A 19,889-nucleotide genomic window follows, 5' to 3' on the forward strand; every position below is an offset into this window, starting at 1 on the left:
CTTTTCTCTTCTGACTCAGTGTTTGACCTTTTCATAGGAAAGACAGTTCGGGGAGTTCAAGGGAGGTCTGTATATGTATGTGTGTGTGTGTGTGTGTGTGTGTGTGTGTGTGTGTGTGTGTGTGTGTGTGTGTGTGTGTGTGTGTGTGTGTGTGTGTGTGTGTGTGTGTGTGTGTGTGTGTGTGGACAGTGGTCGAATTTGGGTCATTGGATTGTAAGTCACAATCCACCGTAATGTGCCTGCAATTATGGGATATAGGCCATAGTACTTGGCGTATATGCTCAGAAGAAAAAGTAGAAAAATAGAAAGTCGAGATTCCTCTAAAAGCCCAGTTTGTTCAGTTTTATTTTTTTTATCTCATCACTTGTCTGAACCATGGTTGGCGTATTTTAAGTCAATTATATGTCAATTTGTTATAGACTATAAGAACCATGTTAACTGGTGAAACCTGTTCACTAATGCAAACCTGCTTGTTAAAATCTTTTCAAATATATATGGTTCTGGGGAGCACAGTTTTTGCTGTGTTTGAATTGAACAAATGGCCTGCTGGTTGTAGAAACCAGATTATTGAATGGTTGAACTTTCCAGTGTACTTTGCTTCAGTTTTGGTCAGATTTTGGATTGAACTTTTTGGTGCACAACAATGCACAGCAACCAGTTGTGATCTTGGCGTCCATCCCATTGTAATCTTCCAAAAGCAAAACAGTCTGTTTTGGGTCTATAACATGCAAGGGCATGTAAAAAAAAAAGGCATTAGAAATCTGGTTAACCGTTAATGTGGTCAAGCAATCAAGTTTCCCACATCTAGCTGTGTTTCTCTTAATTCCTAAAGGAAACCAAGTGTCTCTTTTACAGGGTTAAGAAATCATGTTCCCGCCAAAATCTGTGAATAATCAGATGACTTGTGTGCACATAAACACATGATTGAAGTTCGATGCCTTCACTTTAAAAATGCCACTCACTGCCAGTTGACTGCCAACATTCGCTGCTTGTTCTTCCATATTAAAACATGATATGTCACCAGGTCACCTGTTAAATCCCATTTTAACGGAAGAACCACTTCTACCACGTTTTCCAGCATTTGGCTGACTGTTTGTCCGTTTGTCATCCTCCCAGTGGAGTGCAAGCAGCCCGTTGGGTGCAGGGTCAGGTCTGTTTTACCTTTCCACCTGTGAACCTTAAAACCTCTTAAAACACATCAAGGAACACAACCCAGTTAATGGCGCCGTTCTATTGTGTGGAAATATGGCCGTGCAGATGTCCCAACTCTGAAAATTCCAAATCTGACTCAATGACAAAAAACATGCACCGGTAGATGGTTCTGAGCTCTAGCAGTCCTAACCATGGATACATTCAGTAATTGCTAACCTATGGGTTGATGGTACTGGACTGCCAGTTAGCCCCATATACCTTACCAGGAGCAGCTCAGAGTAGAGTTGGTAGATTTTCCCAGTGGTTACCTCTTGAGCAACTCACTGTGGAGATATCTCAGGCAAGTCCAACTGGAAGATTCAAGGGAGGCCCCAGGAAAGAACAAGAACAAGCTGGAGATATAATATTCACTGAATGGCCCTCGAACACAGCGGGACTGGAAGACATGGCTGGGGCAAAGCACATTTGGCCTTCTCTGTTTATTCTGTTGCCAAAGTTACTGAGAATGGAATGGAGGGTTGGCTAGTAGTTTTTTCACTTTAGTTTTTATTTATAGTATCACAACTGTACATTCTTGTCAGTATACAAAATGTAAACCAATAAATAAAGAGTAAAATAAAATGAAACAAACAAAACCAAACAGAGCCTGTGAGAGCACATGATAGCCACAAGAATAAATGAAGGAATTATTTTCCAGTAGCTACCTTACACTTAAATATGTACATCATTTTATATGTTATATTATATTATATTTTCTCTAGGTAAAGTATCCACTTCTGCCATCTCTTTGCAAACAGATCTTCCCTCCAACTTAACACACAAGTCAATCTTTCCATTGTCCTTATTTCCTGTATGACATCAAACCATTGATCCTGCTTAGGAGAATCAGGTTTAAACCAATTCTAGTGATGGTTTTCCTTGCGGCTGTAAGGAGTATCTTAACCAAGTGTAGGTCCCCCTGCAGTATCACCGGTGAAACACGACCCAAGTACAAGACAGTGCATGACAAAGGAATCTTATATCCAAGAACATTAATCAAGACAGAATGTACATCTACCCAAAATGACTTCAGTTTTTCACAACTCCAAAAAATATGTGTGGTGTGCTTCTCAGCAACCACATTGTCTCTAACAGACTGTATGTATGTTGAGTTTCACACATACCATACCATACATCTGATGAAATTTCCACATTTAATTCTTTTTCCCACTTTGATTTCAGATATAATGTTGATTTGCCTTTACATGCCATAATACTTTCATAAAACACAGAGATTAATTTAACACGTTTACAGTTCGGCCTATATGCATTCATCATAACTTTTACCACTGGGTTTATTTCTTGTGAATTCTCCAATTTCACTTCCTTGTTATAATAATCTCTAAATTGTATGAACCTAAATAAGTCTTGATTATGAAGGGACATTTTTTATTTTAATATTTGGAAAGTCTGCAATTCCCTGTTTCCATTATTGTACACACTGCCTTAATACCTTTTACTGCCCACTGCATGAATATGTCATCAAATTCTCCTGGCTTAAACAGAGTGTCGAAGGCTATCCATCTAAGCACTTTCTGGTCTTTCCTTAGTTTGAATTGCCTAACAAAGCTAAACCAAAAATCTAATGCACCAGAGGTTATTGAGTCTATTTTGCTTTTGACTAATTGGGGGATTTTTTTTTCTCCCAAAACTGATTGAATCTGATAACCTTCAACATATGTCTCAATTTCCTTCCATCTAGCAAAATAGTTGTCATTACACCAAAGAGATAAGGGACGGAGCTGAGCTGCATAAAAGTAATCTTTGAGATTTGGGAGTGCCATTCCTCCTTTATGCTTGGCTAACTGGAGTGTTGTGTATCTTACTCTAGGTCTCTTTCCATCCCAGACAAATCCGGAAATAAATTAAGTTAAGAACTGCTGCTGAGGGACCTCTACTGGCAAAGCTTTGAATAGATATAGTAATCTAGGCAAAATGTCTTAACTATGCTAATTTTACTAGCAAAATCCAATGGGTAGGTAGACCATCTTTCAATATCTTTTTTAATATCTTGATTAATCAAATTATAGTTTACCTCATATCATTTGTTCAGATTTTTTACAATGTTCACCCCTAAGTATTTTATTGATTCCATATCCCATTTTAAATCATATCTAGATTTTATTTCCTCTGTAGGTTTATAATTAAATGACAGAAGTTGGGTCTTGGTGATATTTAATTTATAGCCAGCATAATAATTAAAGTTTTCTAGGATTTCCATCAGTATTGGAAGGGAGAACTCCGGGTCCACTAAATTGACCAGAATATCGTCAGCAAATAAACTAATTAAATGATCTCTATGTCCAATTTTAATGCCTTGCATTTTTTCATGTTGGCGGATTGCCTGAGCCAAGGGTTCAATATAAAAAGCAAATAATGTGGGGCTGAGGGGACAGCCTTGTCTAGTTCCTCTTTCCAATGTGATTGGTTGAGATAGTGACCCATTCATTGTTATTCTTGCTGTTGGCTGTTGATAAAGTGTTCTGATAATCTCAACGGATTGTTCGCTAAAGCCAAACCTATCTAGTGTTTGATAAAGGAATTGCCAATTGACCCTATCAAAAGCCTTTTCGGCGTCAAGGCTTAACAGCACCGCGGCTTTATTATCCCTTTCTATTCTATCTATCAAATGCAGCGTCCTCCTGATATTGTCATGTGTTTGCCGATTTTTAACAAATCCTGTCTGGTCCTCGTCAATTCATTCTGGGAGAAGATTCTCGAGTCTTTTTGCAATTATCGTTGTGTATATTTTATAATCTACGTTGAGAATTGAAATAGGCCTATCATTTCCGCTGTATTCCCAACTTTCCCCTCTTTTGGGATTACTGTAATGATTGCCTCTTTCCAAGATGGTGGGAGTCTACCTTCTTCTTTAATCCAATTAAATGTTTTCAGCAGGAATGGAGCTAGCTCTTCTTTGAAGGTTTTATACCACTCTGCTGGGAAACCATCACTCCCTCGGCTCTTACTTGATTTTAAGTTACCAATTACCTTATTTATTTCTTCTAATGTGATGTCTGCTATAATGAAATCATTCTGTCTTTTGCCAATACAGGGTAAATCCAATTTATTAAGAACATTTTTCATTACTTCCTTTTTAGTATCAGAGGTATCTGTATATAGTCGTTTATAATAGTTTAGGAAAATAGTTCCTATTTCTTCTGGGTGATATTTGAATTGATTTGTCTCTGGGTCCCGTATCTTATGAATAGTACGATCCACTTGTTGTTTACGTAAACGTCGGGCAAGTAACTTGGCTGCCTTAGGACCTAACTCGTAATATGTCTGCTTGTAAAAACGTGCCTTCTTCTCAACATCTTGCTCTAATAAATCATTAATCTGTTTCCTTTATTGTTGTATATGCTCTAATAGTTTTGGATCTCTGTTGTTTTTATGTTGTTGCTCTACATTTGACAAGTCTACCACAAGATTATTATACTTTTTTTTTAATTTAACGCTGTTAAAGCAATTAATTTGCCACGTATCACTGCCTTTAATGAGTCCCAGAGTATAGACGGATCCACCTCACCATTGTCATAAAATTTCAAATATTCTTAAATTTCCAATTTAATCTGTTTTGTCACTGCTTTGTTATTTAACATACCTACATTTAACCTCCACCCCGTATTCCACCTCCTTCCATCCAGTTGAATCATCAAATACAGTGCACTATGATCAGAGACATCAGTTACCCCTAGTCTACATTCCTTCACCCTATAACAGTCACTGTTTTGCATAAAAAAGTAATCTATCCTGGAGTAAGTAGACTGTGGAGCCGAATAGTGAGTATAATTCCTGTCAAATGGATGAGAACATCTCCAGACATCAAAAAATCCAATCTCATCCCAAGCTGTATTAACTCATTTTGTTAACTTGTTCTTATTTTTCTTTAGACTAGTTGTATCCAAATGTTGATTTAATACTACATTAAAATCTCCACCACATATGCATATACCTTCAGCTTCCAGCGCAATTACATCAAATAATGATTTGAAAAATTGTTTGTTACTATCAGGAGACTCATATACATTTATGAACTTTACTATATCTTTTCAATCCTTCCCTTTACAACGAGATATCTGCCCTCCTTTTCTTTTATTTCTTTGTAGGATTCAAACTTAATCTTATTAGATACAAGAATAGCTATCCCTCTTCTATGACTTTGCACGTATGAATTATAGTAAGTAAACCAAAAATCGCTTAATTTTCTCATGTTCTTTGTTTCCTGCAAAAACACTATATCCATCTTCTCTTTTTTTCAATTTGGCCATTACCTTAGATCTTTTAATTGGATTTCCCAATCCATTCACGTTTAAGGACATTAGCTTTAACTCATCAGGCTGCATCAAAACTAAACTGAAAAGATCTCTCACCATTCTGCTCCCACAAGCTGAACTTAAGAACCTTAGGTAACAACTGAAACACATCAACCAGCCTAGAACGGCTTAGAACAAGCATTAAAACCATGAAATAACAGGACTTCCGAAGTCTGAAGAACATTCCTGTTTGCGTTGAGGGGGAGAATACCGGGCCCCCTCCCTATCAGTCCGCTACAGGCTGCCTCTTGCTTAAATGCGAGTTAGTTGGCAGAGCTGAACTCTCACTACCCCCGCTAGTCAGCGCATGAATATGATACAGTGTATTTGGGACCGATTATTTACTATCTGCTCTTATTCACTACTGTTCATCCCGGTGACGGTGCTGAAATTCCCTTAGTCGTTCCTTAGCGCGTCTGGCTGTATCCAAACCACCGTGTGGTCCCACTCGCTGCCAGCGTGAGGAACGCTGGAGAGGCTCTAGCATGTGCCTCTTGCCGGGTGGTCGATCCGGGACCTCCACGCTGTATCCCCGCTGCCGGAGCTCCTGCGCTGCTTCCCATGCGCTGCCGTACACCTCTGCACGCCGCTATTGCAGTGGATACGCATCTTATTAAAAGGGCGTCTGGAAACGGACACCTTTATCTTTGAGAGCCCTTTTGATGCTGGCGTGTATGCCTTGCGCTGTTGAAGAACTGTGGCCGCCGTATAATCATGATCAAAATACAGCCGTTTCTCTTCAAGCATGATTTTCTGTCGCCATGCTTTTTTGGATAACCATCTCCTTAATGCTGTATTGCTGGAAATTAACTATAAAGGATCTCGGAGGCGAGTTGGGGCCAGGTTTCGGAGCAAGGGCTCTGTGGGCGCGCTGTATCTGTAAGTCCACATCATCGTTTAGGAGGAGTTCGGTTCCGACCAACCTTCCGCGACCTCTGGTACGCCGTGGACCCGCAGATAGTTTCATCTGGCTCTTGACTACGTCGTTCAACTTGTCCTCTAGTGTCTGCTGATCCTGTACCATTGGTAGCAGAGTAGCGTTAGCCTCCGCACTCCACGTTTCTGTGTCATCGACCCGGCTCTCCATCTCGTTCATTTTCTCATTCTGCTCCTGCATGGCTTGCATATTTGTAGCTAGCTGCTGATTGACGTCTTGTTTAAACTCGAGAAACTCTTCTCTCATATCACTTTTGATTTCTTCCTTGAACGTTTTCAGGTCTTGTTTTAGTTCTGATTTAAGATCACTGATCTGTTTACTTATAGCTTCAAGTCCCGTGCGCACCGTTCCCGTCGTTAAGTCGCCGCCATGTTGAGCTTCTTCTCCCCGCATGTCGTCTTCGGCTTGTTCTGCACGGTGTGAATCTTTCACCAGTTTATCTTGCGTCCCTTTACCTTTACATTTGTAAAGTCCCCCCCCTTCATACTTTTAACACAATCGGTTTTGATATCTTAGAATTGAGTTTTCGGGGGTCAAAAATAGCCAACCCATGGGAGCAAAAAGCTCAGCCCGCCATCTTGTTCTGTAACCAACCGGAAGTCCAGAGGTGAATCATTTTCAAATAAAATGTGCACTGTCAAGACTTTTATAGCTAGAGAGGCAAGCTACAGCTGAGTAAAATAGGTCATTTCCATTGATAAGGGGGCAAAATCAGTCACATATTTCCATTTAAGTTGATCAAGAATCCTTCATTTTTTTCATGGATGGCAAGCTTCGTATTTGGAAAGCTAAGAAAGCTTCTCCCAAATGATTTGCTCTGTGTAGAGACCTGTTTTCTACTCCATTTGGACCACTTTCTTTCCACTTATTTAACATAAAAATCATAAATGATTCTACTGTCCAACAACTGGCTGCCCTTAGTCTACAGAGACTCATTTGATTAATTTGTGTTGTGGTTGTGATTGTCTTCAATTAAACAATTATGTGTTTCAGAAGAAACAGAGCCATGTATAGTAGTCTTGAAGATTGTCAGGTGTTGTTTCAGGTGAACAAGTGTTGATAGATGTAGCTTAGTTCACTGTTGGTCCACTTTTTCTCCAGCTAATTTCCACCCTGATCTCGCTTGAATCAGACATATTCTGTGTCTGATTCATATAATCGTCGATGTGAAACTTATAGTTACCTTTTTCAGACTGGGAAACTACTAGACAGTGTTTTGTGATGTGATCAAGGGGATTAGCACAGAGTCGACAAACCAAATGGTTTAAATAGATTCTGTCCTCTTTGACTAAATGCCTCATATTAAGTGATGCATGAGTCGATGGGTTTAATTGGCTGTCTGTTACACACCCTTATCAAAATATTTGTCCGTATTGGTCCAGCGAACATTTTAATCACGCGGAGAACATTCTAAGAAAGACACTTCTGGTAAGACACAACAGGTCTTTTGTCACTGATGCATCTCTTTCTAAAGCTTTAAAATAGATGAACCCAGCACAGAACTGTCCCAGACTGGCAGCTATACATGGGCCGCTGTGCTGATGAGGTGCCTGAGCTGACTTTTACACTAATTGTCAACCGGGTTTTAAGAAAGAATGGAAAGAGAGGCAGAGTGAGAGAAAGATTGCAAGCAATGGCATCTGGATGAGATCTGGCATAGTGGATTATGCAGCACATGTGGTCCGGTATAATTTGTGTTGTCATGGAGGAGCGGGTCAAAAGCAACTGTTTTGCCTAGCAACATTCACGGGAAGGTGGAAGGGGAAAATGTAGTGCTGGCAGGTAGGAGGAATATTTTAATACTGTGAGACATCAACAGTTTATGTGTTCCATCAGTAGTTCCAGTGGTTCTGAACCCAACGGGGAATGCCAAATAAAGACTATCTGGGTTTATGATTTTAGATGCTTTACTTTCACTGCTAGAATATTACTGAGCAGCGATGGATGTTAAATTTAAACTAACTTTCAATAAAGATAAAATCCAAAGCACACAAAAATGTGATGGCATTGAACAATCCCAAAGGTTTAAAGTTGTGCTACAGCGGCCTCTAGAGGCTGCAATGTTATACCCAACATTGTTAAGGCGATGGAGGGAAGAAACAACTTAGTGATCATTTTGCCACTCCTACCAGAAGTAGTGATCAGAGTAACGGGGAGTGTATCTTGAAGATGCTAAAAGGGAAGACCATGAGGTCATAAAATCTGAGGACGTTTTACCACCGGGGGGCTTGAATGTGCCCAGGACAATTCATGGTGATCTATCAATTATGTCTGAAATTACTTGACTACAAGTGGAGGTTTTGGATTGATGAGGGCTCCTGATGAAAGGTCAGGGGTCATCTGATGGTAAATAATCATAACTCAAGGTCCGCTTACTAGAGTTTTTCTAGAATTTCGATACAATGTCACGGTGGATAGATTTCGGCCTGTTGCTGTGGGGATGGCTTACTTTTCCAAAGAAGATCCTTGAACGTTAACTGTTACGATCCCCTCCCTCAAATATGACCACCTGGTGCCGCATGACCATTTCCATGCTTAAGTTGTGTAATGACAATTGAGCCATCTCAATGACAACCAAGCAAACTTTAGCTGTTGATCAAGTAGTTGAGATTTAGTTGAGCACTCTGGAATAAAGCCAGTACTGTAAGTGGACCCTAGACCTTGACTATTCCACAGAAACCATTCTTATTCCAAATTAGTATATTCTCCTAAACTTAAGTATTGGTTTAAGGGTCATTTCTAACATGACAGTGGTGCATTGTGAAAATTCATACCAAAACAATTGTTTGTTAAGTGGTTACATTGCGTACAAATGTACTACAGCCTTAGGGCCCTATCAAACTAACCTGTTTGGTTGTGACATTGTGACCATTCAGCTTAATCTGGAACAAGACCCCACCATTGATCACAGTCAGTACCAAACAGCCAAACCTTGGTCTGACCAAAACAGGTGGTCGCTGTTGAATTAAATTGAGCCATGGTTTGTTATGTCAGTTTAAAAAAACAACCTTTTTGGTCTAATTACAGGAACTGACTGGCTATCATCAGAATTGGAAAAAGGTAAAACAAGGCAACAAAACTAAATTATTGAATGAGTGTGATGACTTTATAAAGAGTCAGTTGAAAAAAAACGTACAAAAACTTCGACACTTCTCAATTATTTTCGGAGAGGATGAGAGAGAAGATACAAGAGGACAGCCGAGCAATGACAACACGCTGACAACGGAAGAAAAGCTTTCTCCAAACAAATTGCGAGTAAAATGCAGCTTACATAGGTGATAACAACAGGATGTACTTATGTCACGATTAGTACTTTTGTGCAATTAATTGCAATGTGAAACCAAAACTTAACAGATTAAATGTATACAATGTAAGAAAAACAAGAACCTCAACAGATTCATTAGAAATCATCCTGCTATAAATATCCATAGCAAATTATCTGTCTGGAAACAAGAGATGTAAGGTATTTTGTTTTTGACAAAAGTGTTGGATGGACCAGCTGACCTACTGAAAATATTTGGTTGCTATTTTATTGACTCTCCCACAAAAAGGGCAAAATGAAACATTATAAAAAGCTGTAGAAATGGTTGATATGTCAATTCTCTCCGGGGCTCGTTCAAAGATTTGAGCGGACTCTGGGTTTTCTCTTGTATTTTTTTTAGCTCCCTATTTGTGCGTTGCTCGAGGGTGAACAACATCCAACAAGAAATAATCAATAATTAAAATTTTATCCTATTACCAGCATACAGTGCTCATCTTTTGTGTTGTACTGACTTACTATGACCTTTTAATTGTTTGTCTCAGTCAAAAATACATAAATATATAAACCATTTAACTCTACTGCTAAAACAATCCATCTATTGTTTCCACATACAGGTCTTATTTAATTCCCTTGAAAATGCATGCAAATTCACAAGAAATTAGGTTTTGTTAACTTGTCCAACGCACACTTGTGTTTTTAAAAAAAACGTTTTGTGTCAGCCTAAACAACTCATCTTAATCTAACATAATGCCGTGATTCATTTATTTTCTTTTATCAGATTATCCATTAGGTTTGGAAGCCCTATAACATCTGGCAATGTGAAGATCCCTGTAAAAAAAAAAAAAAAGAGATTCTTTGGACATGTTCGTAAGGGATTCTTGTAAAGTTTTAAGTGTGAGAATATACATTTGTCATGATGAAATGTAAAGCACATTGCACACTGGCTCTGGTATCTTGAGTAATGATGACAGCAGGGATACAGCATGTTTTGCTTCATGTTTGATATTATTGGAAAAGTCTGGCTAAGGCAGTAAAATTTAATGCGCTGATGCCCAGAAATGGTGTAATTGTTTTAAGGATTAAGTACTCCTTGATAAATAGCGGGATGAAGGCCAAACTGAGATCTCCCTGACCTCGAAAGCTTTGATAGAAAGCACACATGAGGACACAGCAGATGCACCAGTATGAACCGAATAACACTTTCACCTGCAAGACTGTTTGTGAAAACAGATGCATCAGATGGTTAAGCAAGAGGTATCAACCACCGTGTTCCCAAAGCCACTTGGTGCTCAGATATGGCACGTTTCCACAGGGCAGTCCAGTTCAGTTCAGTTACTAACCCTCTCCTCACCACACTAAAAACATTGGATGTGACGGGAAATACATCTCATCTCAGGTACTTTCAGCTGCAGCAAATCAATTTCTAGTCCTTGAGTCAGATACAGTATCCGTCAAGACTAAAATAGTCATTCACTCATTTAACAATTGCATAGACCTTTGTTGAGACTGACATCTGGATGGAAAGGAAACTGCTTTTTGGACTCTTACCTCGTCTGACTCTTACCTCACATGACTGGATGCAATGGATGTGTAGAGGGTCAGGGTACCACTTCATCATCCCTGTGCAGACTATGCTCTGGAAAACAAAGCATGTAAGAAGAAGGATTGAGCAAAGCAGTCTTAGGAGGTGGATAACCACTGTGTTTTGCCATGGAAACTATTTTGCACTGAGTCAAAAGAGCATTTTTATAGAAGTTCTTCTAGAAGTTTTTTTTAAGCTTGAGGCTCCAAAGTGGTGCTAGTTCAGGTTAGAACCATTGATTTAATTTATTAAGTACCCCTAGATGTAGGTTAATGGCAACCAACTCATGGAGGGAGTTTTCCAAATAAAGATTTCCCCCCATGAGTATTAACAGGAGACAGAAAACATACATTTGCTCTCTTATTCTTATACATGAACTGACAGTAAAACAGATTTTTTTTTAACGTCACTTTAAAGTCATACATCACTTGAGTTGGAGCTAATGGTGAGATTGTTTTGCTAAATCTTACTCCGTGTTTATTTCAAAATTCAGGAAAATGTTGCAATGGCTCAAATCTAAGGAGGCTATTGTATCACTGGGAGCATGAATTTGCTAAAAAAATAAAATAAATCAATACGTCTATTGGATTTACATTTTTGCCTGATAGTGGTGTGAAGGAAAAAGCTCACTCAGTGTTCATCCTCTGGGTAGAATGAATGCGTGCTTTAAACTTGATGGGATCTTGCCTATAATTTTTCTGAAATATACACTATAAACACCAGAAAGAGAAAGAAAAGGTCAGGGAGATCAACAAAAACAAAACATTATTTTATTATTCTTATGACGAAACAATAAATTAAGTTGTTACCTTTTTGCCAATGGTCAGCTGCCTTACCCTGGACTTTTATATAAAACATGAACAAGACTACATCTTGCACTCATTCTGATGTGCAGACTTGCAGATATTGCATTGTTGTCACAGACATATGCAATACATTATGACAATCATCTTTTTGCAGTGTTTGCCTGCATGAAAAGCTCGTAATGGAAGATAAATAATTGTCTCCTACAACTTAAGTGGATGCAAAACTCAAAGTTGCGTGGTGAAATCCGGGCGAGGCTCTGGTCCTCTGTCATTTATTTGACCCCGGGAATTTACCAGGGGGTTAGCAGATAGCTGATTGACTAACAAACATGGACAGAGAAAGTGGATCCTTCCCCTGTGATTTACTGTGCAGCCTGACCCAGTGAGGGGAGACCTGGTTCTGAGATTTGAGATAACACAATGCCTCGAAATCACTAGTCAGCGCCAGAGATATGGCGTAAGAAACCAGACATCAGTCCAAGTATTTGACCTTGGCAAGGGCGGACTAACTGGTTGGCTGACCACCCAAAAAGTCAGGGCGAAACTGGAGAAGTGTTTGCGACAGCATTAACGTAGAAGCGATTCCTGAGATATGATATTTGGTAACATGACCCACCTTAAAAAGGCCAAACAACAGCCTTCCAACTCCGAAACCCAAGATCTGACATTCCTACGAGTTTCGTTCACGGCGACTTGTATACACTGCCTGTGTGAGAGATGGTGTGTGTTTCCTGAAAGGCTTGACGTCAACTGGAACCTTTACTCTTGTCTATCTGCCCGTGATTTCCAGTAATGCAAAAACACTTGAAAGATAACAAACACATTCTCGCATACACACAAAGTCTGATCGGTTATGTGATGGTGTGCGGTTAGCCGGTGCAACCGGGAATTTAAAAAGTTTGCCTAATAATTGTTTTTTTAAATATACTGTCTTGCCAATGATTCAGTCAAAAATCTGATATGAAACACATTTTCACATATTGTGTTGAAATCCCAGCTCTAATTTGACACATTTTTAGGCATTCGCGGTTACTCAATGAGAGACTTTTGAATATGAGATCATTTCTGAACTTACTTCTTTTGTTTTATTTTACTACCCTACCTGTAAAATATACAGATTTCCAGAAGTGTTTTTGGTCTGATGGAGGTTTAAAAAATGCTACTTGCACTGGAAAGTTCTGATTTAAAACATTTTTAAATGCTAATGACAGACAATGTGGCCGATCACTTCAGTAGATTCAAAGGACATGATCTGAGTCCAGAAAAGATTAATCATTGATCTTTATTTAAAAAAGCTGGAAAGGATTTCATCCCATTGTTTGTTGATATTTTTTACTTTATCTCCTTTTGTAATTTGAATGTGGTAATAATTTATTTCCAGTGTGACCGGTATTAAGGTGCATTAATCTATGGGGATGCCTTGTGTTGCAGCTCTTAAACATATAGTTTAATTTATGCTAAACATATAGTCAGAAGTCATCATCTCCCCTATCTATCTTTTAACATACCATTAGCTCTAAACTAACAAAGCACAAACCCTTTGGGTTGTCCTTTTCATTGGTGTAGCATTTATTGCTCATTTTAAAACTAAGTTTGTTCCTAAATTTTGCAAAAAACAGACGCAATGGGTCATAAATACATAAGTCACATAGGACAGATATGAAAAGTACTAATGATGAAGCTAACAGGTAACTAAAAAAGTGAGGACAATGCTGTTGCAAACATGCATAGCAGCGAATGGTTTTTTTTTTACGCCGACTGTCCCCAAAATCAGTTGTCTTTGTCCTAAACTGAGATGAACTTGGCTTCAGGGAGTCAGTCTGCAGCAGTAGCTCGGTGTACTCCACGCTGTTGTTCAGACCACCAGATGTTTGGATGCATTATTCATTCTGATGGGTGTTTTTTGTGTCAAAGAGACTCAGCGCTGTTTGCCATGGCAGCGAGCGAGCAAAACAACGAGCGATTCGCTAAGCCTGCCAAGAGTTTCCAAACGGTAGCAAATCCTCAAGCCCTCGCTCAGTTGTGGTCAACTTAACCAATCAGGAGGTCTCATTTTTCACCGCATCGTGCCTCTTCATGCAACGTGAAACAGCGACAGGTGCAACCGGTTCTGCAAGATGATCTGTACGGCACCCTTCCTTTAAGCTATGTGTTTTATTGAACTGGACCAAATGGAAATTTATTTGAAGCATAAAAGTATATATTTAATACCAGTTTGTGAAAAAAACTAGTGTTTGACAAATATGTATTTTCTTTCCTTACTCACTCCATTAAACTGCTTTTAAAAACTGCACGTAAGCTGCCAACAGTCGATATTGTAAGTTTTAAGCTGTAGCAGCACAGTAGTCATGCCAAAAAGCCCATTTACGAGGATCTGATGTTTCCCTCACAAATGGTGTTCTTGAAAAATCCTCCAAAAAGCATTAAGAACATGGTGGGATGGAAATATTTTAAAGGAATAGTCATCCATGACTGCAGGTTGAAATTGCATGAGCACTCCACTGATTTGATATGTGAAAGTTCATTTTTAGTCACGGAGAAAACTGCTAAGCATGTGAAAACAGTTCTATATAACTATTGTCAAGTATGATGGAATTACTCAAGTGACATCACATGAGTATTCTTAATCTTTTACAGAAAGCTTGCGTTGCAAACTGGATATTGGGTTTCATTATGCAAAGGGTCACTTGCGTACTTGAACCTAATGTTAGCTAACGTGCCAGTAAGCAATGCTAATTTGTTAATGATCCAAGCCAATGTTGACTACGGCTAAAGGCATTTACACACAAGTGGTGTATTTTCGTGCAATTAATTAGTATGTCAATTAATTTAAAAAAAATGATGTTCATTTTGTCAATAATACATAAAACCAATATTACGCAGTTAAAAAGCAACGTAACTTTTTTCCGGAACTAGGTTGATATTCTGAGCTATTGCTTTGGAAAAAAAGGCATCAACCAATCACGTTGTGCAGAACGGACATATTTAAAAAAATAAATACAATATAGTGTGCACATTATTGATGTAGGTTATTTAGAATCATTGGGACCTTAGATGTCTCACCTCGACTTTGGTGGGCAGCATCCAATGCTTTAAAGAGTCAACTGTGGTGCCATTGGGCAGAACCACCGGGTCACGCAGATCCATGTCCACAGCCACAATGCATGTTGGGTAGCAAACAGCACCTGCGTGGAAAAGTTTGAAAAAAGAAAAAATCTAATCAAATAACACTTACCTCTAACCCTTATTAGCATCTGTTGAATTTATTCATGTTCAAACATTGAGGAAAAAAACAGATCACATTACTTGAGACCACACCGTCACCTGTGGTCTGGACTTTTGGCAACCATTACTATGAGAGGGCTTTTACTCTTTGAGTGTGTATGTGTATATAATACGTCAAGGTATTTCAACTATAACTTAACACATGCATTGTCTACTTGCCAGTGTGTAATATCATGATTTACTTTCATTTTGACCGTTCCAAAGCTTCTACAGAATGTGCTCTTAGACAAACTGATACAATGTGTAGCAATCGGGGGGATCCATTGGCAGAAATTATGTTAATCAATAAGTATGTTGTTTCTCTAGTGTATAATCACCTGAAAATAAGATTTATTTATTTTTGATTTTTTGATTGAGTGGAAGCTGGCCACCATGAACGTACAAACCACTGGACGAAACACTGGCTCTAGATAGGGCTATTTGCATTTTCACGTTTCCGCTTCGGCCACATAGTTCTACACGCTTAGAACATGGGAAAAGTTTCAGTTGGTTGCATTCTGCAACTTCACCGCAAGATGGCACCAAATCTTACACATTGGCCCTTTAAATGCATACTGTAAATGCATTAAACACTGGGCCCTCAAAAGTAGAAAAAAAAAAAGTAATTTTGTGCTATAGTAAGTTAGTAGAGTTTATATCTTTTTATATTTTATTTGGGTCAGTACAGTGGGATAGAAAGGCCTCTCTCTGTCCCCAAATTTAGAATTTTAACAATAGAAAAAAACACACTATAGACAATAATTGGATATGTGTACCAGATGAAATAGCGCTGTGGTGTTATTGCCCAGTTACGATTGTATCACTGTGTGGTGTCTGCTCCCTAGTTTTTTACCCTGTCATACTTAATGTAAACTCTTCATTTTGTCAGTTGGTAGAAGAAACGTTTTAGTACACATGACTATTTGGAGTCAACAAACACCAAGCCTCATGTTAAAGACGAGGCTTGGTACGAAGCTGTAGTATGTTTTGCATTTCCTGTCGCCGGATCTATTAAAACAATTATCATTTGAGACGTTTTGTTTTTGTTTTTATTCAACATCTACACTTAGTCAAGATTTAATTAGAATATCAAAGAAAAGGAGAAATGAGTGTGAGAAGAGGAGAAAAAGCATATTGTTAGTTATACAAAGATGCTCTATGGCCGTGGTTGCTTTGTCTGTTCAGTCTAGTGTCATGTAACCCGACAAGCCAAAGACAAGAGGGGCTCCTTTGCTTGGCTTTATTTTGTTTAACATAATGGAGAGAGTACTGTTTATTTTTGATGGATTACACTCTCATCCCTGACATAGAAGGTTACACTCACCGACATCCATCCCCAGGTCGCAGCTGTACTCTACAGAGTTGAGATCGGCAGGATGAGAGCACGATCCCTGGAGCTTGGAGCACATTGTGAACTCTGCAGTCCAGTCCCCCTCCTTAGTGCAGCGAATCTCCCTCTGGAGACAAAGATAGATTCAAAAAATGGTTGTGGTCATTGCGAACTATGTGGGGACAGTTATTAGTTCCGACCATCATTTTGTAGTTGCCAAGTTGGTGTGAGTTGCCAAGAGATATTGGCCGTAGAGATGTCTGCCTTCTCTCCAATGTAATGGAACTGGATGGCACTCGGCTTATGGGGTTCAAAGCGCCGTGAGCAGTTTCATGAAGGAACTATATTCTCTCTACCGTACCATCATTGTGATAAAATGTGGTTTCGCAGAGACCTACTGTAGAAGGAACTACCACGGAGGAGGTTTCGAGTACTTTGCCGGGTGTTTCAATGTCTGTCCGTGGACAGCTTTTGCCACTGCGACAGCTTTCCAACTGTGTAAGATGTAGTCATGCAACTTAACAGGTATGTGGTTGAGATCAAAATTAAAGTCGATCTCAAAGATGGGTATAGTCCAAGCAAATGTGCCGGAGGTGAAGGGGTAGAAAGTGGGGAATGGGCCATTGCCCCTCCCACTTTATGACCCTGGTCCGATTTGTCGTCGTAGCTAGTGCGGACCATCCCCTCTTTTTTTTTTTCTACATCAGGACTAAGTTTAATATAGTCCAATATAGAATAGTTTCTCCTCCAGTCCAACTGATCTAAAGTTTTGATAATAAAGTGACCAAAATGCTTCTGTTTGACCTTAGGAAAAAGAAAGGACAGCTGATGAAAATCTTACATTTTCTGTTGCATCTGGGCACTGCAGGGTGCAGAGGGTGTCATAGTACAGGCCGTTGGTGCAGGTGTACATGCCCTGGAATACATCGGGTGGGGCTGGGCAGGATATCGGCTCACAGTTAGTTTCCTCCCACTGCCCCCCTCTTGGCACTCCAACTTGAAGTACTTCCTAGAGACAACAGGAGCCAATGAGTGAATCTCTATCTTATTTCTAAGGAAGTTTAAAATTAGAGTTACATTTACTCCCAGGTCACTTTGACATGTGACCTGTAGTGGTAGTGTGTAGTAAATGTAACATGGTGGCTGAAAGCGTATTGTGTAGTATCATACACTAATACAAAGCAGAGTGGACACATTTATTTAAGAAGTGTTCAAACAAACTCCCTCTTGAACCGTATGCACTCATTGCCCCCGCTCAGTGCAGTTCTACAGTAAAAAAAACTAAAAAGATCTCCGGTGTGGTGCATGTAGTGTTTGTGTGTGTTTGTGGGTACATGGTGTCAAAGGTGAGAGTAAAAGTCCTGTTTAAAGCTCTTTAATAGCTGCTGCTGTTCACTTTCACATGTTGGACTAATAAAGCATCGGGGGTTATTAAAATGTTTACACATTATGTTTGAGAAAGAGTAACTCATAAAAAGATACGCAGCTGCAAATGGATCTCTACATACGACGGTTTTCCACCGTATTGGATGGAAATTTAATGTGTACAAAGCTATAAAATGTATGTTTTTATACGGGCCTCGTACGAGAGTAAAAGTCAACGTGATAGATATTTGATACACTGTATTTTAACTGCAATTCAAGGCAGCAAGGAAAATGTGTATTATATACAAGAACTCCATGTAAAGCAGGATATTAAACTTACCCCAGAAGCTGTGTCTCCTCCCTTTGGAACCCCCTCTTCTCATTAACAACATGTGAACTGTGTTCAGTAATGAGCAGTTACACAAAAAAACACAATTGGCTAAGTAATGACACAGCGGTATATGTTTTATTGGACCCTAATGTGAGCGAAACCGAACATAGTGTTGCAGGTGATGGAGCGAAAAAAATGCCTCTTTAAATTGTAGCTATATTATTTTTTATATATATTTAACAACACTGAGGTTCGGCTGTTCATGTGATGCATTGTTACGCCGTTGCATGAAATACCTATATCAAATAAGCTCATTTTATCAAGCAGTGTGTAACGGGAGTCTTGTAAAATAAAGGAAAAGAAGGAATTTCCTCCATTACGCAGGGAGCCATGTGTGATAAAAGCCTGTTTACTTTGGCATTGCACAACACACAATGTGTGATCCATTCTTTTTGCAGTGCTTTTTTTTATATCCTTTTTACATAAAAATAAATGATATGCCTGAAAAAATATCAATCTATATGATAATTCAAGGTGTCAATCAGAATATAGAGCACACTGCAAAGAAACAAAACAGGAGATAATACAGCTCTATCATGGATGATTTAAGAGCACTGCTATCAAAACAGACATTTTTCATGAGTGATTCCAGTATAAATGCCCCCCTGAACACTGGCTGCTGTAGCTCCGTCCCAAAACACTTACCTCGGTGTCTTCTTTTTGAGGCTCCCTATCACATAGAAGCCTGGGTTGCATTTGTAACGGCAGACGGAGCCGACGTCGTGCCCCGAGGCCAGGCAGTTCGCCGTCAGCAGCCTGGCATAGGGTATACTCAGGACCTCGGGACACTCGATCTTGCAGTAGGCCTCTGGGAAAGACCACAGGCCGTCCTCCAAACACACCAACCTGTCACTGTCACCTGAGGAGGGGGGGCGTGGGGATAGGGAGAGGGAGAGGGAGAGGGAGAGGACTTTAGAGCACAGTTGGACAGAGGGAGGAAAGTGTGCCTCCTCCAAGGAGTTAGGTTTTGGTTTGTTGGTCAGTTTGTCTGTTTGTAAGCAGGATAATTATTATTATTATTTATCAGCCATTACATTTTGGAGCAGATCCGATTCACAGTGGGGGAAACACGCATTATTTTTCACTTGGGATTATGGTATTGAATTGGTTTTGTTTTGTTTACATGCAATTAGCTGTATTGATTTATATTGTAACGCTCATCTGACTGCTATGGCTGGAAGACCCTCTGTAGAATCTACCTCTGGCTTGTGATGAATGATCAGACGTCCGAGTGTAACTTAGTGTACTTCAGGACAGCCTTGACTTTACCTCTACGCCAGTGCCTGAATCAAAGTGAAGATTGTACGGGACATTACTTCTCTGAACACTGACCACTGAGAGATTCTCTTCAGTGAATTGCTTACAGAGCGAGTTCAATGGGACAGCAAGTGGGAAACAACAATTGTGTCTCTTGGTGGTTTCACTTCTTATTTTTCTTTATAAAA

The 19,889-nt window shown here is 39.4% G+C and overlaps 1 protein-coding gene across 1 annotated transcript in view; it reads right to left on the reverse strand.

The window, feature by feature from the left end:
* pappa2 (pappalysin 2) overlaps positions 1-19,889 on the reverse strand; it is a 91,331-nt gene that overhangs the window by 9,057 nt on the left and 62,385 nt on the right. Inside the window, 6 exon segments of the mRNA XM_054603249.1 lie at positions 11,271-11,342; positions 15,158-15,279; positions 16,683-16,815; positions 17,530-17,675; positions 17,678-17,697; positions 19,090-19,303. Of these exon segments, the coding sequence (XP_054459224.1) occupies positions 11,271-11,342; positions 15,158-15,279; positions 16,683-16,815; positions 17,530-17,675; positions 17,678-17,697; positions 19,090-19,303 (707 nt within the window).

Source organism: Anoplopoma fimbria, chromosome 8, assembly GCF_027596085.1.
Source record: "Anoplopoma fimbria isolate UVic2021 breed Golden Eagle Sablefish chromosome 8, Afim_UVic_2022, whole genome shotgun sequence".
NCBI lineage: Eukaryota > Metazoa > Chordata > Actinopteri > Perciformes > Anoplopomatidae > Anoplopoma > Anoplopoma fimbria.